At 54.9% G+C, this 23,933-nt stretch overlaps 4 protein-coding genes across 6 annotated transcripts; 2 read left to right on the top strand and 2 right to left on the bottom strand.

Moving 5' to 3' along the window:
- The first annotated feature begins 362 nt into the window (after positions 1-362).
- On the top strand, positions 363-7,395 carry ARPC1B (actin related protein 2/3 complex subunit 1B). Its single transcript, XM_036392859.1, is given in 11 exon segments — positions 363-477; positions 2,829-2,902; positions 3,517-3,621; positions 4,296-4,518; positions 4,940-5,047; positions 5,335-5,541; positions 6,093-6,168; positions 6,251-6,353; positions 6,356-6,446; positions 6,869-6,959; positions 7,109-7,395. Coding segments are annotated over 10 exon segments (1,107 nt in total). The 5' UTR covers positions 363-477; positions 2,829-2,838; the 3' UTR covers positions 7,148-7,395.
- A 1,781-nt stretch (positions 7,396-9,176) lies between these two features.
- Positions 9,177-16,651, bottom strand: PDAP1 (PDGFA associated protein 1). Its single transcript, XM_036392779.2, has 6 exons — positions 16,557-16,651; positions 13,516-13,607; positions 11,572-11,679; positions 11,096-11,217; positions 10,138-10,289; positions 9,177-9,519 (listed from the first exon to the last, which is right to left on the bottom strand). Exons 1-6 carry the CDS (start codon positions 16,564-16,566, stop codon positions 9,461-9,463), a joined length of 543 nt encoding a protein of 180 aa, XP_036248672.1. The 5' UTR covers positions 16,567-16,651; the 3' UTR covers positions 9,177-9,460.
- Positions 16,652-16,812: 161 nt separating this feature from the next.
- On the top strand, positions 16,813-18,841 carry BUD31 (BUD31 homolog). 3 transcript variants are annotated; one of them, XM_036392853.2, is made up of 5 exons: positions 16,813-16,884; positions 17,255-17,407; positions 17,821-17,943; positions 18,109-18,275; positions 18,580-18,841. In XM_036392853.2, exons 2-5 carry the CDS (start codon positions 17,314-17,316, stop codon positions 18,628-18,630), a joined length of 435 nt encoding a protein of 144 aa, XP_036248746.1. In that variant the 5' UTR covers positions 16,813-16,884; positions 17,255-17,313; the 3' UTR covers positions 18,631-18,841. The 3 variants fall into 3 exon arrangements, with proteins under 3 accessions (XP_036248746.1, XP_036248750.1, XP_036248748.1); XM_036392857.2 differs by lacking the exon at positions 16,813-16,884 and adding an exon at positions 17,034-17,131; XM_036392855.2 differs by lacking the exon at positions 16,813-16,884 and adding an exon at positions 17,140-17,158.
- Positions 18,842-19,294: 453 nt separating this feature from the next.
- Positions 19,295-23,797, bottom strand: PTCD1 (pentatricopeptide repeat domain 1). The gene is made up of 8 exons (XM_036392416.2): positions 23,307-23,797; positions 22,625-22,765; positions 22,224-22,442; positions 21,773-21,874; positions 20,703-21,455; positions 20,350-20,466; positions 19,841-20,023; positions 19,295-19,609 (listed from the first exon to the last, which is right to left on the bottom strand). The coding sequence occupies exons 1-8, from the start codon at positions 23,769-23,771 to the stop codon at positions 19,430-19,432; spliced, it is 2,160 nt and encodes a 719-aa protein (XP_036248309.1). The 5' UTR covers positions 23,772-23,797; the 3' UTR covers positions 19,295-19,429.
- Positions 23,798-23,933: the final 136 nt, after the last annotated feature.

Raw genomic sequence — 23,933 nt, 5'->3', positions numbered from 1 at the left:
TCCGGGCACGGCTGTTCCCTGGTGGGGACCAGCACAGACATCGGGGAGTCCCCATCCCTCTGAAAACTCCTCAGGGGCCGGGGGTGAGCAACACCCGCTGCCAGCGGGAGCCGGCGGGGATCCTTCCCTTCTGTTCTGCTGGCTCTGTCCTGCCCTGGAGCACCCAGGGCCGGCTGCCCACGTCCAGCGGGGGCCGGGAGCATCCCGGGCCCGGGGCCCTCCACGTGCGGCGGTGCCGGAGCGGCCCGGCCGCAGGCACAGGGGCAGGGCGGCCGCAGAGCCGCTCCGCTCCCCCAACGCCCACGTAAGGAAGTGGTTGCATTTCTCGGAGAGGAAAAGGGAAGTCGGCCGGGCTGCCTCGGCGGGGCAGGCACAGCTCCCGCCGCTCGCTCCGGGCTCCGTTCGTGTCGACTGCCCAGAGTCCATGAACGAGCCCCGCCGTGCAGGAACCGAGCCCCGCCCGCGCTGCCCGCCAAGGTAAGGAGCGCTCTGGGCTCTGCCGGGAGCCGGGGCTGTCCCCAGGGGCTGCGGCTGTCACCGCTCCTGGCCCCCACACCCTGCTCGAGGCTCGGGGGGTGCCCCCGGGCTGGGGTCAGGGGGGTGCAGGCAGCCCCTTGCCCCCTGCGAGCATCGCTGTGGCTGCCTTTCGGATGTTTTGGGATTTTTTGCCCAGCTTTGTCAGCAAGTTTGAGGGTTTTTTCCTCTTGCCGGCGGTCTGACAGCTCTGGGGGGTGGAAAGAGTCCTCCTTTGGGGGTCCCCTCGGGCTTGGTGCCGGCAGAGACAGAGCTGCCGCAATCTGTCCTCCCCTCCTCGGGAATCAGCTGCTTCCCGCTTTGCGCGGTGCGAGGAAGAGGAGGCTCAGAGCCGCCTTCCTCTGCCCTGGGACGGGGGTGTCCCCTCAGGGCCAGGCTGGCTCATGGGGTACCCCAGCAGCACTGGGTGTCCCCAGCCTGGCTGGCAGGAGCAGGGGGTGACACCTTCGGCTGCCGCAGGGAGCAGAGGGGCTCCGGGGGTCGCTGTTGGGGTCCTGGTGGTGCAGGGGCCCACCGCAGTGTCCGGGGAGAGTTTCAGGGGCTCCCAGCTCCCAGCAGGATCCTCATGGGGTACAAACCCTCCTCCCGCCACCCCGCCAGCCTCGTAAAACCCAAACTCCATCTCCTCTGGAGTGTGGCTTCCTCCCGGGACTGGGAGGAGCCCCCGGCCCTGGGCTCTGCCAAGGTTTGGTTATCTCCTCCGAGGATGTTTCCGAACTGCTTGGACTGGCCGGGGAGATAACGGAGCTGTTCCAGCTCCCAGTCCCGCCCTGTCTGGCCTTCGGAAAATTCCCATTTTCCTCCCTGAAGAGCCCCCGGGTTGAGGCGGTGCGGTGGGGGGTGTAAGCACAGCTCCTGTGGTGCTGTTCCCAGCTGGGGAAGGGGCTGCCGAGCCCGGGGCTCACTGCGGAGCGGGGCACCAGGAGCGGGGAACTGGCTCGAAAGGGGCCGAGGGGAAATAAAAACAGGGGCCCCGCAGCCCTCGCTCCTTCCCGTGTCTGGCAAAGGTTTCCGTCCCTGGCACGGCGGCTGAGCTCGTCCCTTCGGGCTGGCACTCGGCAAGGGAGCAGCAGGGACGCCAGCGAGGAGGGTTAAGGGTTAATGCCTGTGAGCTCCCAAACCACCCGGGAAAAGTAAAAGTATGGCTGTTTTCTTAGTGTCGAAGCCAGAATGCACCTCAGTGTGTCCTGCCTCCCATCCCTCCTGCAGGGAGCCCTTTGAGCCAGGTGCCCATTTCAGCCAAATCCCTTTTTCACACATTTTTCCTCTCCTGATCTCTTGCCATGTGCCTGTTGCTGATGGTTTTGGCCGTCCCTCGAGGTGCTGCTCCATCCTCGGGGCTCGAGGGAGAGGCTCTTGGTGGCAGCAGCAGCTTTGTTCCCTCCTTGGGACACCCTGTGCTGCATCCCAGGGCATCGGTGGGGCTGGATAGGGCAGCTGCCTCCTCATCCATGCCCATGTCCTTGCCCAGGGGCTGTGTGACAGCAGGGCTGTCCTGCACCAGCCCTGGAGTTTCTCCACACGCGGAAGGCATCTGATGGAGCTCCTCAGATTTTCTTTTTCTCCAGCTCAGGGATGGAGGGACTTTTTTTCCTTCCCCTGTAACGTTTTTAGCTGCCAAAGAAAACGGGACGTGTTCGGGGAGTTCCCAAAATAGCCGAGAGCAGGCTGTGAGTAATTCCCGTTGTCAGCCACGCCCTGGCGAGGTGTTTCCCTCCATCCCTGCTCTCCCTGGGCGGGACGGCCAAGGGACTGCGGTGCTGCCCGGAGCCCTTCCCGCTCCCGTGGCACCTGGGGGAGCCTTTGGGACAAACTGCTCCATCCCATGGCAGCTGGGGAGCAGCAGGAATGGTGGGAGCTCAGCCAGGAGCAGGGATCAGTCCTGATGGGGTGGAATTGTCTCCGTGGGGCTTTGGCTCTTCCTAAATGAGAGGTGTGGAAGGAGGGAGTGGATCTGGCGCTGCTGGGGTGGAGAGAGGAGGTGCTGCCCGCCCGTGGTGGGACCCCAGGGTGCACATGGGGCTGCTGGCACCACGTCCCTGTGTGCCCAGGCAGCTCCTGCCCAGCACATTCCAGCCACCTGGAGCAGGACGGCAGCAGGGTTTAGAAGCTCCTGGAAATGGAGAGTTTGAGCTTGGAGACCCTCGGGAAAACCCTCTCCCCAGCTGAGAGACGGGGTGGGCTGCAGCACAGGGCTGATCCCAGTGGGAAGGATCATTCTGTGGGGCTGGGGGCTCATCCCTGTGGCTGCAGCAGCCTGTCCTGACAGCCTGGGGGTCTGTCCCTGTCCCCAGCCCGTGAGCCATGGCCTACCACAGCTTCCTGCTGGAGCCCATCAGCTGCCATGCCTGGAACAAGGACCGCACCCGTGAGTACGCCTGGGGCTCCCCGAAATTCCCGAGGGATCCCCGGGCACTGTCCTGGCTCCGCATCCCCGGAGCGGGGCAGGGCTGGGTTTGGGGGCTGGGACAGCCCCTCCCGGTGTCCCCCGGTGCCCGTGCGGGACAGAGCCGGGCACGGGGGTGCCAGAGCAGCGGCCGGCCCCGAGGCAGCGGCCGGGGAGGGAGGGACGCGGAGCGGAGCCGGGTGATTCACGGGCGATGGCATTTCCCGAGCGCGGCCCGGGGGATGTGGGAGAACAAAAAGAGCTTTCTGTGCTGCGGCCGAGAGCCGGGCAGGCGGGGCGGGATGGATGGGGCTGGATTTGGGAACTGTGCGCCCCCAGCCGTCCTGTTCCATCCCATCCTGTCCTGTCTCAGCCCACCACCCCCATGGGACCACTGTAGGGAAGGGGTGACCCTGGCTGTGGGGTCTGGGGTTCTCCCTTCCCGTAGGGACAATTTGCAGCATCAGGGCAGTGCAGGGGCAGGGCTGGGGGCTTGGTGGGGACCTGGAGCCCAGGAAGGGGGGGGTGGGTGCTGGTTGGTCCTGCAGAGCCTGTGACCCAGGGGAGGGCTTTGTCCTGGCCGTTGTCACCCCCAGAGATCGCCCTGTGCCCCAACAACCACGAGGTTCACATCTACCGCAAGGATGGGGCCAAGTGGAGCAAAGTGCACGAGCTGAAGGAGCACAATGGGCAGGTGACAGGTGAGTCCTGGCTGGCAGAGGGGACAGGGACAGGGATGGTGTCCCAGAGCTGCTGCCAGCCCTGCTTGTGGCACTGGCACCCAGTGGATGGGGCTTGTGCAGGGGTGGAGGAGAATGGAGCAGGTTGTGCCCAGCTGGAGGCAGCCAGGGTGGGATGGATGGGATGGGAGAGATGAGGTGGAGGGAGGGAGGGAGGGAGGGAGGGATGGGAAGGGATATGGATAGGACAAATGGGGTGAGATGGATTGGGATGATGTGGGATGGGTAGAAGGGAAGGGATGGCATAGGGTGGAATGAGGGATGGATGGATGGTTGGATGGATGGATGGATGGATGGATGGATGGATGGATGGATGGATGGATGGATGGATGGATGGTTGGATGGGTGGGTGATGGATATATAATAGAGATGGGTTGGGATGGAATGGAATGGTGTGGGAGGCATGGGAAAGGATGGGGTGGAATGAGATGGATGGATGAGAGAGATGGGGTGGGATGGGTTGACATGGAATGCTTTGAGGTGGGAGGGATGGTATGGGGCAAAGAGGAGCTGTGGAGCAGAAACCACGCAGAACAACCACGCCTTCAGACACCCCCAGCCCTGAGTGCCACCACTGCCATTCCTGAGGCTCCCTGGGCCACCTTGGGCCACCATCATCCCCCTCTGCCTTCCAGGCATCGACTGGGCCCCCGAGAGCAACCGGCTGGTGACGTGTGGGACCGACCGCAACGCCTACGTGTGGACCCTCAAGGGCAACGTCTGGAAGCCCACCCTGGTGATCCTCAGGATCAACCGCGCCGCCCGCTGCGTCAAGTGGTCCCCCAGGGAGAACAAATTCGCCGTGGGCAGCGGCTCCCGCCTCATCTCCATCTGCTACTTCGAGCAGGAGAACGACTGGTGAGGCTCTGAGGGGGAAAGAGCAGGGTGGATGGGGGATGGATGGATAGATGGATGGATGGATGGATGGATGGGTGGTGGTGGGTGGATGGATGGATGGGGATGGATGGATGGATGGGTGGATGGATGGATGGATGGATGGATGGGTGGATGGATGGATGGATGGATGGATGGATGGATGGATGGATGGATGGATGGATGGATGGATGGATGGATGGATGGATGGATGGAGATGGATTGGGAAATAAGAGACTGGAGGAGCTGGAGGTGGAGATGGGGAAATGGAGGGATGGACTCCCCATGCCCAAGCTGCTACTGGTGCACTTGGAGCCCTGACCAACACCAGGCAGCTCCCCAGAATCCCAGGGGGGCTCTGGGGATGGTGATGCTGCCCCTCTGCTGCCATCCCCTCTGCACACAGGTGGGTGTGCAAGCACATCAAGAAGCCCATCCGCTCGACGGTGCTCAGCCTGGACTGGCACCCCAACAATGTCCTCCTGGCTGCTGGCTCCTGTGACTTCAAGTGCAGGTGAGGAGCAGGGGCTGGGGGACAGGGGGGCCCAATGCTGAGGAATCCCCAAGAATGGGTTGGGGGGCAGGCTTCACCCCAGGTGCTGTTTGGAGCAGGGAATGGAGCACAAGGGAGATGCAGGGAGGTGTTGGGACCATCCCAGCGATACAGCACCCATGGGGACTAGGGGGACACCCCACAGGCTCTGCCAGGGAAACTGAGTCCCACAATTGAGGCAAGGGGCAGGGATGAGGGTGGCACAGATCCTGCATCCAGGAACACATGCAAGGCTCTCCCCCTCCCAGGATCTTCTCAGCCTACATCAAGGAGGTGGAGGAGCGGCCCAGCCCCACACCCTGGGGCTCCAAGATGCCCTTTGGGGAGCTGATGTTCGAGTCGAGCAGCAGCTGTGGGTGGGTGCACAGCGTGAGCTTCTCGGCCAGCGGCTCCCGCGTGGCCTGGGTCAGCCACGACAGCACCCTGTGCCTCGCTGATGCTGGCAAGAAGATGGCGTAAGCAGGGCTGGGGACAGGAGGGGGGACTGGGGGAGGCTGTGCTGGGGGGGGCAGCAGGGCTTGACCCCCAAACCAACATGGGCATGGAGGTATCTGGGTTGGGCTGGGCCAAGAGCAATCCCAGAATGTTCCTGCATGTGGGTGGGGGGAGATGGAAGGGTTCAGCCTCAGGAGCTGGGTTAGCCCTAGAACGTCCCTGGGCATCTATGAGTACCCCCTGAGCATCTCTGTACTTGGGGAGGTAGAGGGGTTCAGCCTCAGGAGTTGGAAATAGCCCTGGAGCAGCCCTGGGTATCCCTGAGTATCTATGACCATCCCTGAGCATCCCTGAGCATCCCTGGAGTATCTCTGGCCATCGCTGGGTCCTGAGCATCCCTGTACATGGGTGTAGGACACAGAGGGCTCAGGACCTGGGACACCCCTGGAACGTCCCCAGATCACCGGGGGTGAAGGAGGGGATGTCTCCCCTCCTGGGTTCCACCCGTGTGATGAGCTGTGCCAGCCTCAGCACTGAGGCTGAAGCTCAGCTGGTGTTTCACACCTGGCAGCGTTGCCTCCCTGTGCACCGAGACGCTGCCCCTGCTGGCTGTCACCTTCATCACCGAGCACAGCCTGGTGGCCGCGGTGAGTGCGGGCAGGGACACGGGCTGGGAGCCGCGGCTGGAGCCGGCCGGGGGGTGCTGAGCAGGGCACGTTCGTTCCCCAGGGCCACGACTGCTGCCCGATGCTCTTCACCTACGAGGAGAGCCAGGGCACCCTGACCTTCGGGGGGAAGCTGGATGTCCCCAAGCAGAGCTCCCAGCGCGGCCTCACGCCCGCGAGCGCTTCCAGAACCTGGACAAGAAAGCGAGCTCGGACACGGCCAACGCCAGCCTGGACACCCTGCACAAGAACAGCATCAGGTGGGGGCTGGCCAGGCTTGGGGTCACCTCGGGGTTGATGGTCCCTGAGCATCCCCTGGGTGTGCTGCTGTCCAGCCCTGGAGCATCCTTGGATATCCCCAGAATGTCCCTGGGCATCCCAGCAAGTGGGAGGGAGAGACTGAGGCTCCAGCACCAGGAGCTGACGCAGCCCTGGGTGTCCCTGAGTTTCCCAGGGTATCCCCAAAGAATCCTTGAATGTGGGAAGGGGAGGTAGAGAGGTATAGTCCCAAAAGCTGGGATGGTCCTGGAGCATCCCTGGAGCATCCCTGGGTATCTCCAAGCATCCCTGTCTATCCCCAGTGCCTTCCTGCACTGTGGGGGAGATGAAGGGGTCCAGCCCCATTCCCACCCCTAAGGGCTCAGCCCTGGGACTGATTCCTGCTCCCTCTTTGCACCCACAGCCAGATCTCAGTGCTGACTGGTGGGAAGGACAAGTGCTCCCAGTTCTGTACCACGGGGATGGACGGGGGCATGAGCATCTGGGATGTCAAGGTAAGGAATCCCCGTGGAGCCCTCAGGCTGGGAGTACCAGCACTGAACCAGCCCAGTTCTCCCCTTCCAGCTCCCCAGCCACCTCCAGTTTCTTTGGGAGGCCATGAACTGCTGAAAACCCTCCTGTTTCATTTCCTGTTTCATTTCAGAGCCTGGAGTCAGCGCTGAAGGATCTCAAGATCAAATGAAGGAGCCACCTGGGAAGGGCATCCCAGCTTCCAGCTGCCCCTGCTCTGTCCCTGCCTGCTGCCCTCTGCCACCCCACCCTGTGCCACAATGCCACCAGTGCCTGTCCCTGCTGCCAGCCAGCCCTGGTGGCTGTTTCCAGACAAAAAAACCCCATTTTTCTTACTATTTTTGTTACCATCCTTCCCGGTGCTGGTCATACATTGCTTGGAGAAATGGCAAATAAAGGATTTTCCTGAATAAATCAAAATGGGGTTTTTTTGCACTTTTTTAGAACAAGTTCAGTGCAAACACAGGTGTGATCAGGGCAGAGCACAGTGCTGTGCCACAGGTGGTGACATCGTTTCTGCCACCAGTGCTGAGGGGGAATTGTGATTGTGGGGAGAAGGGGAATGTCACTTTTCTGTTCCCTGCTTCAGCACCATTTCAAACCAGGATTGGTGTTAGGAAAAATGGAGGGCAGAGGATGGAAGTAGCCAGGGAGCACAGGTTTATCATTCTCTGAGTTCCCTGGTAAAATCCTGGCAGGTGGGCAATTCCCAAACCTGGAGCCAGCTCAGAGACCTTGGGCTGCCCAGCTACTCCTGCAGTTTCCCCAGCCTGGGGAGGGAGCACTGGCTGCCAGAGGGACAATGATATTTGAGTTCTGCTCCAGCCCTCAGTCAGTGGGAGCTGTTACTTGGAGAAGATTTTTCCACCCCTTTCCATGTGTTCACAATCCTCAACCCTCTCCCCTGTGGCTCCTGCCCTGCTCCATCCCAGCACAAGCCCAAAACCTCCCCCTGTCCTGCCCCATCCACCTCCCTGTGCTCCAAGGCTCACTCACTGTCCCATGTCAGGCTGTCCCCACACACCAGCTCCTCCCTCCTGGAGCTGACAGCACCGGCACCTCTCTGCCAGCACTTCTCATTTTCCACAGCTCCCTGGGAGCATTTCCTACCCCAAACCTTGGCTTGGTCTGAGCTCTGAGCCAGCAGCTCACGGTGACAGTCCCTGGGGCACAGTCCTGTGTCACACCCTTGTGCCCAAGTCCCTGCAGCCAAGCACGAGAACAAATCCTGTTTGTCACCCTTCATCTCCACAGCTGCAACCCCTCTCCCAGCGACTTCCAGTGCTCCAAGCCCTGGGGCTGGATGTCCAGCCTTTGGGAAGTCTGGGAAGCACTGGTGTCCCTGAACAGGCTGGCAGCAGGGCTCCCAAAGCCCCTGGGGCACAGCAGGCTGGAGCTGCCCCCCTCCAGAGACATCTGAGGGGAGCTGGCAGTGCAGTGACCGCCCTGCTGACAGGGGAGCAGGCCAGACACAGGCCTGAGGGTAATTGTTTCCTCCACCGTGGTAAACAGATTGTGCAAGACATCCATCAGAATCAGCAGGAAAAGCTTTTTCCCTCAGGCTGTGTGTGCTGAGGGAGCTCCTGACCCAGAGCCAAACCCCACATCACAACCAGCAGCCCCCAAGTGCAGCTGAGCCTCCCCCAGGACCCCCCAGCTGTGCCCCTCACACACACACGAGGCCACAGCAGTTCTGATAACTTACAGTTTAATCAGCCAAATATACAAGTTCTCTTGGTGGTTTTTAAACTTGATCAAGTTTTTGTTGTTTTTTTTTTTTGCTTTTTGGTTTTTTTTTTCTCCATCTGGATCTGACACAATAAATGTTGTTTGTTTTTTCTCCTTTAAACAAAGGATGATGTGGTTAAAAACTGGCACTATCCCTAATAAGGAGAAAAAGAAAATGAAGAGGAGGGAAAAGGGGAGACTGGCTGCAAGAAAGGAGGGATGAATCCAGGAAGGAACGGCACTCCAGATGTCCATGAAGTCAGGCTCCCAGCTTATACTGCAACACCCTGCAGCAAAATTTGATGGGCTCTTTGCCAACTGGATTCCTCAGATACATTATCCTTTGGGATTTCATACCAAGTCAGTTCCCCACCCCATGCCCCACCCCCAAACGACCCCACAATCTATTTTTCTTGCAATCTAGTACTTGAAGCACCTCCCCTCCCACACAGCTCCCTCCCACCCTGCCCCCCTCCCACCGTCTACGAGTTCTTGATCCTAAAAACAGCAAAAACATTCATGTTTCCAAACTGTTACAGGGAATTGCTGTCCAGCACAGCTCTGCACTGCAGAGAGCAGCTGCCCCTAACCCCAAATGGAAATCTGTGCCAGGATGAGGACAAACACATCGCCAGTGTCTCTTGGAGGTGGTGAGGTCAATGCTGCAGGGTGCCCTGCGTGGCAGCGATGGAAGGCAGAGCTCCTGGCAGGACCAGGCACAGTTCCCTGGTGTTTCCTCCTCTTGCATGGCCTGGGCTTACTTGTTAAGGGATAGTGACTGCAGTCTTTTACCTGCCATGGCCGCTTCGTCTTTTGCTGGGGAGGAGAACAACAAACAGGGTTTCATCATTTCATGGTGCACATCAGGGACTGGGGCAGTTTTGGCAGCCCCAGGGATTTGAATCCTGCCAGCTGGGTCATGGAAAAATCCCACCCTTCCCAACAATTTCTCAGAGTAAGAGGCACAGCCCCTCTTGATGTTCCCTTCTATCCCTGGGCTCTCTCCAGGTGTTCACAAATCACCCTGGTGCCCAAATTTCTCTGTGGAAGCCACCAAGGAGCCGTGTTCAGACTGCTGGTTCACACCTCCCAGGGGAAGGCCAGGAAGGGAAGGAGTGCTGGGAACTCCTGGGCAGTTCAGATCCCCACATGCAGATAAATCACCCAGCACAAGGAGCCTGCTAAACCCCCAAACTGGAGCCAGCATTGCCTGGGAGGCAGGGGATGAGATGGATATCAAGGGCAATTCCCTTCTCTCTTTCCCTGCTCCAGTGTCCAAGCTCTTGTTTATAAAGCAAGAACTTTATGAGAGGGTAACAGCTGAGCCTGGCTTTGCTGAGGGGAGTTGATGACACTCAGCAACACCACACAGGCTCAGAGGAGGGATGTGTGCCTCTTGGAAAGGTAGGAGATAATGATTAATTATTCTCTAACCTTTTCTTTCTTCTTCTTTCTTTCTGGCAGCTTCTTCCCTTTGCTTCCGAATGATGGCTAATCGGGCAAGGTCTGCCTTGGCTTGCTCTGTTTTCCCAGCTAGGTGCATTTTCATGTATCTTTCTTTTGCCTTTTGCTTCTCTATTTCCTCTCTGCCCAAAGGAAACACACCAGTCACCAGAGTATCCAGGCAAGCCCACAGGAACAGGCAGAGTGGGGCTTTCCAACCAGGAAAAACCCCAAAACTGGGGGTCCTTTACCAGTTTTCAAGCACAGGTTCTGTCTATTTGCAGGGTTTGAGCAGGGGTGAGGTGAGAGATTATTTCTACCTTCCTTCAGCTAAGTAAGGACACAGACACACAAGGAGGTCAAATGAATTAGCCCCACATCACAAGAACTGTGACATGTTTTTCCCTGCCTTACCCTCAAAGGTGTCCTTCTGCTGAAGCAATCTATCCCAAATAAAAAAGATTAAACCTTCCCTTCCAAACCTCACCATTGCTAAATGAAACTAGAAGATTAAATTTAGGTTTTCAGGTAATTAATCTGGCCAGATAAAAATTTCACCACAATACCTGGAATCTGGGAAAATGCTACCTGTCACTAGAGCACCTTCTGCAGCAGGATTAGAGTGGATCCAAAGTGACCTCTGGTTAATGAATTTCTGTTCTGATTTTTGGCCATAAAACTGCAGGAAAGGAATGGCCTAAATCCCTTTCTCTCAGAGCTCCAGGGCAGGCTGCCTGGCTCCAGGATAGCCACAGCAACAACTCCTGTGAAGCTTCTAAGGAAGCACATTTTGAAGCACAGTGAGCTCAGTCTGCTGCTGCTCAGTGCCTGCTTTAGGCAGAAACACACTTTTTTAAGGGCCTCCTTGAAACACTGCCACAGAGCAGGGGAAACACCTCCCTGCATCAAATTCCAGGGTGAAACTGCAGGGTGAGCAGGGAGCACTCACCTCTCTCGTCGTGAGAGCTCCTTGGGTCCATCCAGGTCCAGCTGAGTGACTTTTTTGGTTGTCTGAATGACACGGTTGGGGTTCTCTATGTCTATCAACCCCTCCACTCCTTTGCGCTTTTGCTGCGGGTCAAGAACAAGAGGGAGCTTGAGGAGCTCTCAACGCAGCTCTGGTTGTACCAGGGCTCCCCAAACACACTGCAAAGCACCCCAAAAGCACAAGGCAAGATTTGACTACAAGCCAGAAAAAACATTTATGAATCAAGGCACCTTCAGCCTTTTTAAATATCTTGTTGCCTTTGTATTTCATTTGTAAATGTTCACAAGTTCTCATTCTGAGGGCAAAATGCTGTCAAGTGAGTGTTTTTTGGCTTCTAAAAGTAGTTCTATAAAAAATGCACTCTAGGTAGCTCTGCTCAGAATCCAGAGTGTGCATCTCCCCCTCAGCCAAGCATCAAGTGCCCTGAGATGCAGTACCTGATAATCCTCATCATCTTCATCACTCTCATCTGAATCTAAAGACTTCTTCTCCTTTTTAGGGTCCCCTGTTGCTCCTTCTCCTCCTTCTTCTTGCTCCTCCTCTTCCTACAAAATCAGAGGAAATTAATGTCACTAAAAACCCCAAACCCAGCTCTTAAATGAGATTTTGGAGGGATGAGCCAGCTCTGAGCACTGGTGCTCCTGATGTGGCCTTGTGCCACCAAGGGGCTCTGGCTGTCACAGAATGAGGGCTCCTCCTCAGCAACAGCACCACCTCCAAACAATTCTGCTGCTCCCTCTAAAAGGAAAACTACTGTGAAAGACACCACTGGCACTTTACTTTCATCAAATCAAAGCTCTCCAGAAGAGTTTTGGTCTGGGTTTCCACTGCATCTTCTGAGAGACTGGAACTACATGGATGCAGCTTAGAGCTTATCCTGGGTGTGGATAAATAAAAACACCTAGAGGAGAAAATGGACAACCACCAACCTGAACATTATTATCCAAGGAATTACAGCCTTTTCAGCACAGCTTCCACCAGTCAGAACCTGGGAATTAATTTCTGAATCATAAGAAGAGCCAGCATGGGTGTGAACAGCTTGTTTTACACTACCAACATCTCTCATCAAACAACCAGCAAAGTGGATGAGCAAGGAACAGTAAGAGGAGTAATTTTGTTAATTGTAGGGGGTTTTTAAAGCTTTCCTTAATGTATCAGTGTTAGATGTAACCATCACTATGTGATATGGATTATCACAAAAAATAAATCCTTCTCAAAGAGCAGTTCTCTGGTTTGCTGTGAAACAGGACACACATTTCAAGTGGGTCCTGCTTTTCTGTTCCACTTCCAGTCAGCATTTTTATTAACAACATGGAAGCAGAGAACACTTACACAGTTTGTGAATGACATCACACTTGTAGGAGTTGGAATTATCTTGGAAAACAGGATGAGACTCATCAGTGGTTTCAGAATTTGGAAATACGGCATGAAACCAAGAAGGTGGAATCAGAAACTAACCCAGAGGAGTTAGAGTTTGGAAGAAGAAATCCAACATGAAGCTGGAATATGTGGCTAAGCAGCAAACCAAACAATCATCTCGAGTTTCCAGCTGGGCAAAACATTAAAAAGGACTCAACACTATGGCTCAGAACTGCTTTAGAGAGTCATCTCAGAGGTATTCACCAGGATTTCCTTCATGGGGTGTAATTATCCTCCTGTGGTCAGTGCTGTGAGGCCTCAGCTGAAATTGTGTATTTGGGCTGAGGCAGCACTTCCAGAAAGTCACAGAAAATATCAGAGTGTCACCAGAGCTGTGATAAGTTGGGAATAAAGAGAGCAAGAGCCCCAAAATGCAGCCAAGGGTTTTATGACAGCAGTCAGCTCATGGTGGAAGTGGGGGGAGCTGTTACAGTCCAATGCTAGGGCACAGAAACACACCAAAAGGAGGCCCCACACAGAAAACTCTTATCTCTCCTACAAAGCAGAGGCAAACAAGAAAATCTTGTGTCCAGGAAGAAGTCAAAGGAGTCTGGTCCATAAATCTATGATAGAAAGAGGCAAATATCATTTCAATATTCAGTAACATGTCAAGATGTGGCCCTTGCTCTCCAAAGCCAAGCTGCAGAACATGGATAAAAATGAGCTGACACTGGAGACTCAAATGATAAAATATGGAGAGAAAAGATCTCCAGAGCTGCTGTGTAATCAGCTCCCTGTCCTTCAACCTCCCAGTGCTGCCCTGGGTGGTCTCCCAGGCCTCAGGAACCAGACTGGGTGACCCCTGGAGTCTCCCCAGCTGGAGACATTTGGGATCCATGCTGTGATCGCTGCTGGAATGATCTGCAGCACTTGGCTAAGCTGCCATTGCTCCTGAGCAGTGAAAACCAGGCTGGATAAGGCAGGAATTAGGATAGAAAGAACACAAAGGAGCAAACACATACCCTTGCTTTTTGCTTTTCTGCTTGGAGCTGGGCATCGATCTCCTCAGGACTCGTGTACTGCCTTGCCCGGCCTTTGTGGCCTCCTTTTCTACCTGCACAAAACAATAAAAATAACAAATGGTTTAGTGGTAACTTCCAGAAAGGTCTGCTCCTCCTGCAGCACTCTCTGGATTTTAGGTGTGGACAGGACAAACCAAAATAGCTCCTCTGATAGACCCTAAACAAAACCCCTCAGTGAACTTGGTGAAATGCTCCAAGATTTTTAGGTGAGATGCACAGAGAATTGGGATTATTGGTATCACCCTTCCCTGCCTGTGCTCATGGCCTCTCCAATTCCCTTCTCAGCCTGGGAGGGGATGCTCAGTCCCACAGCAGACCCCAGTTTCCTGCACAGGAGGAATCACAGTGTGTTCCTGTGGTTACAACCAACATTCCAACAAGCTTGGCTCCTTAACCACTCCCACTGTGCCAACGAAAAAATAGGAAGCTAATTGGACAAAGGCTTTGGGAATTACAATGGGAGCTGAAGAAGTCCTAAAAGGAGCCTCCAGTTTTACTGCTTTACTAGGAAAAATAAAAACAAGCTCTAGGAACCAAGAAGGGGAGTCAGTGTGGCTGGCACTGCCCCAAGTTCCAAATTCTGTTGATTAGTGAACTGCTGAAGCTGTTAATGCTCCCCTCAAGCCACTGCTCTGGTTATATTATTCCAACCCAAAGAACTGGGAAGCAATTTGGATAGAGCCAACCCACAGCCCTGAGTGAGGGAGTCTGGCACAAAGCAAACAACCCTGGCAGGGCAGCTCTGCCACTGCAGCAGGCCTGGAGTGCCATGGGAGGAGCAGGAAACTCTGGATCTCCCTCATCCTCCCCATTTCACCTGCCAAGGACATGGGAACCTTACAGGCATGGGAAGGGGTGAGGGATCATCCATCCCTCCCTCCTGGCACTGTGTGGAATCCATGGGAGATCTGCTCTCTGTTGGGCTGGGAGCCTTAGAGATCCAACATTTCCTGACCAATTCTCCTGGCTCAGCACAAACTCTCACAATGCCTTAGTTCTGCCCCAAAACCCCACTGTGAAGCTTTACAGAAACTCCTGAGATATTTTTCCAAAAGATGGGGAAGTGCAGAGACCAAATTCTTGTCCCTGGGTTCAGCTGGGGAGCACAACCAAAGCTTTGGTGCAGGCAGAGAGGAGTTTTCTGTTTGTCTGCTCCCAGCCCTCCCTCGTGGGAGCACTGACACCCTCTGGAAGGAGATCTGCCATGGGAATGCTCCTGGGGACACAGGACCTCACTGCCCTGAGTTCATGGCATCACCCCCAGGGAACAGCAGTGACATCTGTGACACACCAACCCCAAATACCCAAACTGTGCTCCCAGCCTGGCCAGGGCTCCTCACCCAGCTGTGCCAGAATTCCACACTGGGCTCAGGACCAAGGAACACAAACTGCCATAACTGCAAATAAACACTGCTGATAAGGGGGGAGAAGCAACTAAAGAGAAATTATTTTACATGAAAAGCCTAAAAAGAAGCAAATGGAAGAATGAAGCCCACGAGAGCTCAGCACAGAGCAGGGATGGGGCTCTGCTCCCACAGGGAGATCAAACTTCACATCAGACACAGGGAGTTGGTCCAACACCACTGAGCAAAAACAGGGATAATGCTTCTTTTCCACCTCTGTGAAGCACTTTTAAAGTAGAATCACCTGCAGATTTCACCTGCAGCAAAGCCCAGTGGTGCCCAGGCAGGCCCACGTTCAAACACATTTGTCTTCAGCTTCAAACAGACTAATTAAGAAAATTAGATGGAAGAAAATGGAATGATACTGACGGAATCTCTTCTTTTTAAAATCGAAGTATTGGAGGGGGAAAATAGGAAATTAATTTGAAATAATCCTGTAAAAAATCTATTATTAGCTTCTTTACATCCCTCCCTTTTATATTAAACAGTGAGTGCCAAAATCCACTCTTCTACCATCAATCCAACAACTCCCACTGACTTGGGGGAAAATGACCAAAGCCCCTCTTCTTCCAAAAAGCAAAAGGTTTGAATCAAACACTGAAATCTGTACAACGAACTAAAGAGCAGGAAATCCTGAGTTACAGGCATTTAAATAAGAAAAATGGGGTTATAACCTGCCGTGGTTCTTTGCCTTCACAAAAACCATGTGAAAGCTTCAGCCCCATCTCCCATCACTCTGCAAATGGACCCAAAACGAAGTGGTTCAAAAAATCCTAAGCAAGAATCAGTTTGGTGCTAAAGGCTGGGAACTGCTGGTGAAACAAAGCAGAGCAAACTGCAGGGAGAGGAACGATGCGGGCTGGTTTTTAACGTGTGTGACCGGGATTTGCGAGAGCCAATTATGCGGATGGTGCATGAGGAGAAGGTTCTGGGTGGATCCAGCCCGGCCGTGCCCCATCCCCGCTCCTGAATCACACCAGGAGCAAGTCCCTGCCCGCTCCGCAGCACCCAAACCGCAGCATCATCAAAGAGCCGCCTTTGGAGCCCCCGAACCCCGTCCCGGGACGGCCGCCAGCCCCCGGTACCCCCGGCGGGGCTGCTCCCCCTCCCCGAGCTCCGTGAGCCCCGAGCCAGGGGAGCGGCCGCGGTTCCCGTCCAAGCACATGGAGCCCAGCCCGGAGCCGCGGGCACCCCCAGGGGCTGCTGCTGCCGCCGCCGCGGCGCTTCGGGGAGCTCAGAACGGGCCCGGCGCCGTGAGGGGCGGGGGAACGCGGCGAGGCGGCCCCGGAGCCCCCGAGAACGGGGAAAGGGAACCCGAGACCCCTCCCCAGAGCGCAACCACTGCCGCGGGGGCAGCGCGGGAACCGGGAAAGGGACCCCCGCAGGCTCCGCCAAGGCCGGGAGAGCGGGAGAACGGAGCCGCCGCGGCATGTCCACAGCCGGGGGCGAACACGAGCCCTGCCCGCGCCGGGGCCGGGGCGGCGCACACACCCCCCAGCCCCCTCCTCTCCCGAGTCCCGTGTTCCCCCCGCCGCCGCTCCCCGCAGGGCACGCCCGGCCCGGCCCGGCCCCCACCACCTTTCGGCATCGCGGCGATGGCGGCGCGGCCCCCCCGGCCCGAGCGGCGCCCGGAACCGGAACCGGAACCGCCCCCAGCGAGGCCCCCGCGCTCGGCTGCCCGAGCGCCGCCGCTGCGCTGCCCGCGCCGCCCTGACGGTGCTCCCGCCGGGGCAGCGGAGCGGGGCCGGTTCCCCCGGCGGCTCTCGCCTCTCTCGGGGCGGCGGCGCGGGGGGCGGGGAGCGCTTTGCTCAGGCAGCGCGCGGGGCAGCCCAAGGGGCGCGGCCACGGGCGGGGCGGCGGCGAGAGGACCCCGGGTGACGGCGGCGGCGGCGCGACGGGAGCGGCGGTGAGCGGGACCGGGACTGGGATCGGGATCAGGGATCAGAGACAGGGACCGGGGTCCGCACAGGAATCGGCACCCGGACCTGCGGCCTCCCCTCAGCCCGCCTGCTCCGGGTTCCGCTGTGGGGCTGTCGGGCTCGGGCCGGGCCGGGCCGGGCCGGCGGCCTCTCCATCACCGGGATCTGACCGGAGTTGTCGGAGAAGGAGTGGCTGCCGCGCTTTGCTGAGGAGAAAAACTGACTTAGTGTGCGGTAGTCACAGAGCTTTTCACGAGCTCCGTAAAGCTCATTTTTATCCTTAGTGGAGAACGGGAAGGGGGCACAGAAGCCTTAGGAGAAATATGTCTGACAGTTGATTTTCTTCCGTTTTCCCAGTGATTCTGAGGGAGTGCTGGCAGTTCCCCTCGCCCTTTGGCCCTCTCGTTGCCCAGGCAATGCCCAAAGTGAAGAGGAGCAGGAAGCCTCCCCCAGATGGCTGGGAGCTGATCGAGCCCACGCTGGACGAGCTGGACCAGAAGATGAGAGAAGGTGAGTGGGTGTTCTCAGGGATAGGACCCCAAAACAAGCTCACAAGAGCTGCTTCATGGATACAGGGGAACTTTTTCTGTGTCTGTGCCTGCAGTGGTGCTGCAGGTTGATCCTGGGCCATGCTGGTCCCTAATTTTGGGGTTATGGAGCACAGAGGTTTGGTTACAGCTGGTTGAGGGATGAAGCTCTATGGGTGTTTGGTAGTTCCTGTGGGGATGAAGTCAGCCCCAATCCCAGTGCGGGTCATGTCATCCCATTACCACTGGTTTTGTATCCTAAAGGAGCTGTTCCAGGTCAAGTCTCTCTCATTTGAGTCTCCTCCCATTAATCTCAGTTTTATCCCTGCCGTGTATTAAAAGTTATGAACGTTCTTGGAACAGTTCACTGCATCCGGTGTTTGTGTTCCCTCCCAGCTGAGACAGAGCCACACGAAGGGAAGAGGAAAGTGGAGTCCCTCTGGCCTATCTTCAGGATCCACCACCAGAAAACACGTTACATCTTTGATCTCTTCTACAAGAGGAAAGCAATCAGCAGAGGTGAGGAGGGCAGGGCCAAACTGGAGTGAGTGAGGTGTTCACCCGTGAACTGAACTGGGAGCTGGTGGGATCAGGTTTCTGGGGAAGGAGGGTGGAGGGAAGGCCTTGCAGCTTTACCTGCTGGTTACTACAGCTGGTAACTTGTGACTGTCTGCTTCTCCTCAGAGCTCTATGAGTACTGCATCAAGGAGGGCTATGCTGACAAAAACCTGATTGCCAAGTGGAAGAAGCAGGGCTATGAGAACCTCTGCTGCCTGCGCTGCATCCAGACTCGGGACACCAACTTTGGCACCAACTGCATCTGCAGGGTCCCCAAAAGCAAGCTGGAAGTGGTGAGTCTCCAGCTTGTTCCTCTGCCCTGCAGGAGTTGTTCTGACTTCTCCCAGCTCAGGGACAGCAGAGGGGGTAGTGCTGCTCTTCCTGGTCATTGCCTCTGCCTTTGCTGGTAGAATTGGTGTCCAGCTGGTGCTGGAGTTACTGTCAGCTCTGGCATTCATCTAAGGTTGTTAAAAGTATGGGAAATAACACCAGACTGTGGAAACCCTTCCCACCCAGAACCATTCCCTAGCTGGAGGTCTGAACTTGCTGCTCTGGCTGTGGCTTGGCTGTAACACCCTCCTGATGTTTGTTTTTCAGGGCAGAATCATTGAGTGCACTCACTGTGGATGCAGAGGCTGCTCTGGGTGAAGCCTTTTGCCATCAAACTTGTTTTTTGAACTCTGAGGGACATCCTCCTCAATGGACTATGAGTGCAATTACAGCCATTTTCTGTGATGGGCTATTTCTGTATTAAATTAAAGCATCAGCATGATCACCTGGATCATGCATAAATGGGGGGTGCTTTGGAGTAGGGTTTTGTGTAGCCATTTATTTTAAAATAAAGCTTGCCTTCCTGAGAGAGTGGTGTGATCTTCTGGTGAAACATTGCTGTGCCCCTCTTCTCCTGTTGGATGTGTTCTGGGTGCTTGAAGGTTGCTCTGCACAGTGAGCTGCTCTGCGTTCTCTCCTCAACTAAGTCCATTTAAAAGGCTGTGTGGAAAGGAAATAGTTCCCTAATGTACGTTCTTGAGTTCTTCCTTGACCACGTGCAGATGGAAGCTGCATTTCACTGGAATTCTCTGCTGAGGTCTGTAACCTGGAATTAATGCACAGATCCCTTCAGGAATGCCAGCAGTCTAGAGACTTAGAGGTCACATGTGAAGTGACAGGACACAGACAAAACCAGCACTGAGCTGAACCCCTGTTACATCTGATTTTGCTTCTTCCTTGTTTTGCACAGGCTTTGCTAAACTACAGCCCATCTAATCCTCAGCAGTTGAAGGAAATTCACTGCATATGCATTTGCTCCTCCTTAAAACAAAAGGAAATATTTAATTATTTAACTATTGCAAGAACTGGGGGTTGGGGATACACAAAGCAGCTTTACTACAAGCCAGTTTAAAGAAGCAAGTCATGCATCTTCCTTGTGCTGGAAGAACTTGAAACTTCAGCATCCTGCTCCCTTTTCCTGCACAGCCTCTGCCTCGCTGTCCTGCCCCCCAGGCTTTGCTGTCCTGTACTTGGCCCAGGGGTGGGGGGTCTCCTCTCCAGCCATAACCTTTAACCACCGGTAGTAGTAGCCACGGAAACCATCAATCTTCTCCAGGTATGGGTTTTTGTGCTTATACTGCAAAGAGAAAGCCACCAGAAGAAGTTTCTGTTAGATGAGAGCTCACTTCAGCACCAGCCTGCAGGAGCTACAAGATGCTACCAAAGAAACAGCGATCGAGTAATCCTCAGCCACACCAGACAAACCCAGAGGACACTCAGGCAGACATTAAATCATCATATTTATGATTCCCCTCCCTTGCTGGTGTCCTTTTGAAGCCTTCACAGCCTGCCAGTGGTGGCTCCTTACCCTGTCAAATTTGGGAGGGTAGCGCGCTGCGAACTCCAGCTGCCGGATGATGACTTCATTGGGACGCACCTGTGTGTTCCTCATGTCCCGCAGGATCTCCGTGAGGTAACTGTAATCCAGCTGCCTCACAGCTGCAGCAATCAGGCTGCTGTAGATGTACTTGTTGGGAGTTATTCCAGACCTCTGGAAAGAGCAAATGCTATGGTTAAACAAGTTCATCTGCTGACTAGTGCAGGACTTGCAGGGGAAAAGGCAGAGAGGCACTTTTGACACAATGAGCACAGCTCTATCACAGTTCTCATCACAGGACCTGTGAAGCAGCTTGTGCAGTGCCAGCACAAGCTAAGAGAGACCAACTGAACTCCAGCTACTCTGGAGCTGCTCTTTTGGGAAAAGAACAAAACCACTCATCACAAAAACCTCAGCAGGTGTTTTAAAAGCATTAACATTTCACTTTGCCTCTTCCTGCAGCTCAGACCCCAGGGAGCAGAGGAGTTTTCTTTGATTACCTTCAAATCCGAGAGCAGCTGCAGTCCATCCTGCTGGTTGTGGCAGGCAATTGCCAAGGTACAAAATGTCTGCAGGTTAGGTGACAGTCCCCTCTTCACCAGAGCTGGCAGCATGCTCTGCAAGATACAAGTGTTGGCATCACTTCCCAAAAATTCTTACTGTAGCTTTCCAGACAGGGAGCTGGACATGCTAGAACAGAATCCATAAATATTTAGAAATTAACCCAAGCACCACCTTGTGGGAAATGGTGTGAGATCCCAGTTTCTACTGTGGACAGAGAAATGGGTCTCAGCAAAAGAGAAGCCTGAGACATCAGGTGGTTATGAGGCTGGTTCTAAGGTTTTTCTCTCACCTTTGCTCCCTCCAGGTCTCCCAGTTTACTTCTCTTCCTCATTAAAGTGTTAAAGAAGGTCACATCTACTTTTACTTTATGATCATCCACCAATGCCAGCAGAGAGGATTCTGAGGGGCTTTGGGGTTCCACCAGCTCAGCCAGTAATGTGAACGTTTTAATGTTGGGCTCTGCATTGTCCTCTTTCATTTTGTTCAAGAATCCCTCCACATCCCCCATCAGGGCCAGTCTGTGGGATGGTGTGGCCACTGTCCCCAGGGAAATCACAGCTGTGTCAGCCACCCTGGAATCCAACAAGTTGGGCAGCTTGCACAAAGGCAGCTTCTGGCTTGGGTGTGGCTGTTCCTGTTCCATCTCACTCTGAGCTCTCCTCATCAAAGCTCCAGCCCTGCTGTGAGTGACTCTGGGGCTGTCAGGAGCAGCTGGTCCTGCTCCAGCCCCAGCCACATCTTCATTTTGTGGCTGGATCCGTTCCTCGGGCTGCACCGAACTCTCCTGAAACAATTGCTTTTCCATAGCTTCCACATCCAGCTGGACAGCAGCACTCTCTGATCCCTTCTTCCTCTGATTTTTCACCTTTTCCTTCCGCCTGCCAGGTGGCAGCTTTAGCTGAGCTGAGTTCTCAGGGGGGCTGAGCAGGAGCTTAGAGGCCACAGCGGGGTTGCCGATCCCGCAGTCTCTGGCTGCACGCAGCATCAGGTTGTAGGTGTGGCTGTCGGCCTTGATTCCCAACTTATTCATTTGCTGCCAAACCTGAAGAGGGGAAGATGGATATTAAATAACAGGAGCATCTCTAGCAGCCTGTAAGTACATCTGTTAATGGGATCTGTGTGAGAAGGAGTGAATGTACAGCATGACAAGGACAGTGACCTTGAGCTGGAGAGCCCTGTGAGATGATCCAGGGTTATTTACCAATGTATGAGATGTCCTGAGCAAAGTCTGGTTTTCAGAACTTGTGCTAGGAGCAGCTGAACTCCTCCCATTTCACCACCCCACTGCTATTTCCATGTGTTCAGGTGATGAGTTAAACACAGCAGCACGTTCCCCTCTCTCAGAACAGGAGGACAAACCTGCAAGGCAAATCGGAAGCCGTTTTCGGTGTCTTTTATGCAGCTCATGAGGAGGAAGCTGAAGGTCTCAGCTGTGAGGACATGGCCCTTCTGCACAATTTCCTGAAAAGAGCAGAGAGAGTATTAAACTTCCCAGTTACCCTGCGTGGTGAAGTCAAATATCACCTTCATCTTCTGGGGATAGATGTAACAAGTTTTGGACACACCCAGCCAGTTTTAAAGCCAAAGCTGCCTCCTTTCAGGTAATTAAGCTTAGACTTTGGTACCAATACCAATTGTATTTGGTACATACAATTTCACTGTATAACAATAAAGACCAATTAAACAGAAACATATGATCTATAATTATCCCTGCTGGAAATGAAATTAAAACCCGATGCGACATGTCAACTTCCAGGAGCTTTAACCACAGCACAGAATAGGTTTAACAGGAGAAAAGCAACCAATTTACCTTGAGTACATCCAAGCACATCCTGAGGTCTGAGCAGAGGGCACAGACCTTCAGCAGGGCATGGTAGGTGATGAGGTTCAGCTCCTGGTTTTTGCTCTGCAGCTGCTGCCGCAGTTTCAGGGCGCTCTGCAGCCCCGAGTCCTTCCAGGGGGACTCAGCACAGGCATTGAACAGGGCTGTGTAAGTGGCCTCTGTGGGGATTAACCCTCGTTTTTTCATCTGAAGGAAGAGAAGAAGGATTTGAACTGGCCCTTTTGCAAAAGGACAGCTTGAATTTTTTAACTTTTTTTTAAGAGTTTCAGGCTATGAAGGTGCCAACACTTTTGGAGACAAAGGAACATGACTGAATGCTTGAAATGCTTTTAGCTTAGAAAATATTTTGAGGGAGAAGTTAAACCTACATCATTGTAGAGCCTGAATGCCTTCTTCACGTAGCCAACCCTGCCACAGCCACCAATGAGAACAGTGTAATTGCCTTCTTCTGGCTGGACACGCTCCTCCTTCAGCATCTGCACCTCAAACAGCTCCAGAGCCTCTGCCAGCTACAAGGATGAGAAAAATCCATCATGAGGCAGCAAGAGAATCAACTACAATGGATATTAATATATGAACTGTGGCAGATTGCAGTGCAAGCCCTACGAAGTGTGGGGCTACTCACAAAAAGGCTGGAGAGGGTCTTTGGACCAGGACATGTGGTAACAGGATGGGGGGGATGGTTTTAAGCTGACAGAGGAGAGATTTAGGTTAGATATTGGGAAGAAATCCTTTATTGTGAGGGAAGCGAGGCATTGGCACAGGTTGCCCAAAGAAGCTGTGGCTGCCCCTGGATCCCCCCTGGCAGTGTCCAAGGCCAAATTGGACAGGGTTTGGAGCCACCTGGGATAGTGGAAGGTGTCCCTGCCCAGGGCAGGGGGTGGAACTGGATGGGCTTTAAGGTCTGTTCCAATGCAAACTGCTTTATTATGATTCTATAGGAAATCCTTATTTTAATTTTTTCTGAAAAGATGCCAAGTGAGAGAGAGCTGGTCAGAGCTGCATCTTTCATCAGTGCTATTAAAAACAAGAGAAGAGCTGGGCTCAAACCTTGTCCTCTTTGATGAGAGCCTTGCACCGTAGGAAGTACCAGTATGGAGTGTTCTTAGGGCCACGTCGAGGTTTTCTTTCTGGTTCTTCTTCTCCTTCTTCTTGAAGCTTTAAATCCCGAAAGCGCGCTGTGGTTTTGTGGTAGTATTTCCTAGAGGAAAATTTATCAGACAGCGTCCCGAACTCCACACCTTCATCATCATCATCATCATCCTCATCCTTCTGCTCCTCGGTAGCTCCAGCGGAGCTGCCAGCACGGATCTCTCTCGGGTCGCTGCCGGGCAGTTTGGAGGAGGCCGGGGAGGAGCCGCACGTTCTCCAGCCCGGCAGCGGGCCCTGGCCTGGGGGCCGGGACAGGAGCGGCGCCTGCCCGGCTTCAACCCCGGGGGCTGCGCACCGCGCCCGTAGCACAGCGGGGGAGGCGTAGCGGCACCAGCGGGGGATGAGGAGCCGCAGGGAGCCCATGACGTGCCCGCTGTCTGCGGGTGCAGAGCGGGACCGGGAGCGAGATCAAAACCAGACCCGCCCCTGCCCTCACACCGTCCCTTCTCACCCCGCCCCTGACCCACGGCGCCTGCGCGCACGGAAGGGGCGTGTCCCCGGTAGTCTCTGATTGGCCGGAGCGCG

This window comes from Molothrus ater, chromosome 16 (genome assembly GCF_012460135.2).
Source record: "Molothrus ater isolate BHLD 08-10-18 breed brown headed cowbird chromosome 16, BPBGC_Mater_1.1, whole genome shotgun sequence".
NCBI classification, from domain to species: Eukaryota; Metazoa; Chordata; class Aves; order Passeriformes; family Icteridae; genus Molothrus; species Molothrus ater.
Note: the sequence above shows the minus strand (reverse complement) of the source record. Positions and strands in the feature narration are given on the sequence as shown.

What these genes read in the sequence shown, in the direction of transcription:
- BUD31 (XM_036392853.2), top strand. Translation starts at nt 17,314, where the DNA reads ATGCCCAAAGTGAAGAGGAGCAGGAAGCCTCCCCCAGATGGCTGGGAG. An exon ending in GAGGAAAGCAATCAGCAGAG is followed by an intron (nt 17,944 to 18,108) that starts GTGAGGAGGGCA and finishes GCTTCTCCTCAG; the next exon opens with AGCTCTATGAGTACTGCATC. An exon ending in CCAAAAGCAAGCTGGAAGTG is followed by an intron (nt 18,276 to 18,579) that starts GTGAGTCTCCAG and finishes TTTGTTTTTCAG; the next exon opens with GGCAGAATCATTGAGTGCAC.
- PTCD1 (XM_036392416.2), bottom strand. Translation starts at nt 23,771, where the DNA reads ATGGGCTCCCTGCGGCTCCTCATCCCCCGCTGGTGCCGCTACGCCTCC. An exon ending in GAGACCTGGAGGGAGCAAAG is followed by an intron (nt 20,467 to 20,702) that starts GTGAGAGAAAAA and finishes TGTATCTTGCAG; the next exon opens with AGCATGCTGCCAGCTCTGGT. An exon ending in AGCTGCTCTCGGATTTGAAG is followed by an intron (nt 20,024 to 20,349) that starts GTAATCAAAGAA and finishes TGCTCTTTCCAG; the next exon opens with AGGTCTGGAATAACTCCCAA.
- PDAP1 (XM_036392779.2), bottom strand. An exon ending in GAGCTCTCACGACGAGAGAG is followed by an intron (nt 10,290 to 11,095) that starts GTGAGTGCTCCC and finishes TCCTTTGGGCAG; the next exon opens with AGAGGAAATAGAGAAGCAAA. An exon ending in GAAAGAAGAAGAAAGAAAAG is followed by an intron (nt 9,520 to 10,137) that starts GTTAGAGAATAA and finishes TCTCCTCCCCAG; the next exon opens with CAAAAGACGAAGCGGCCATG.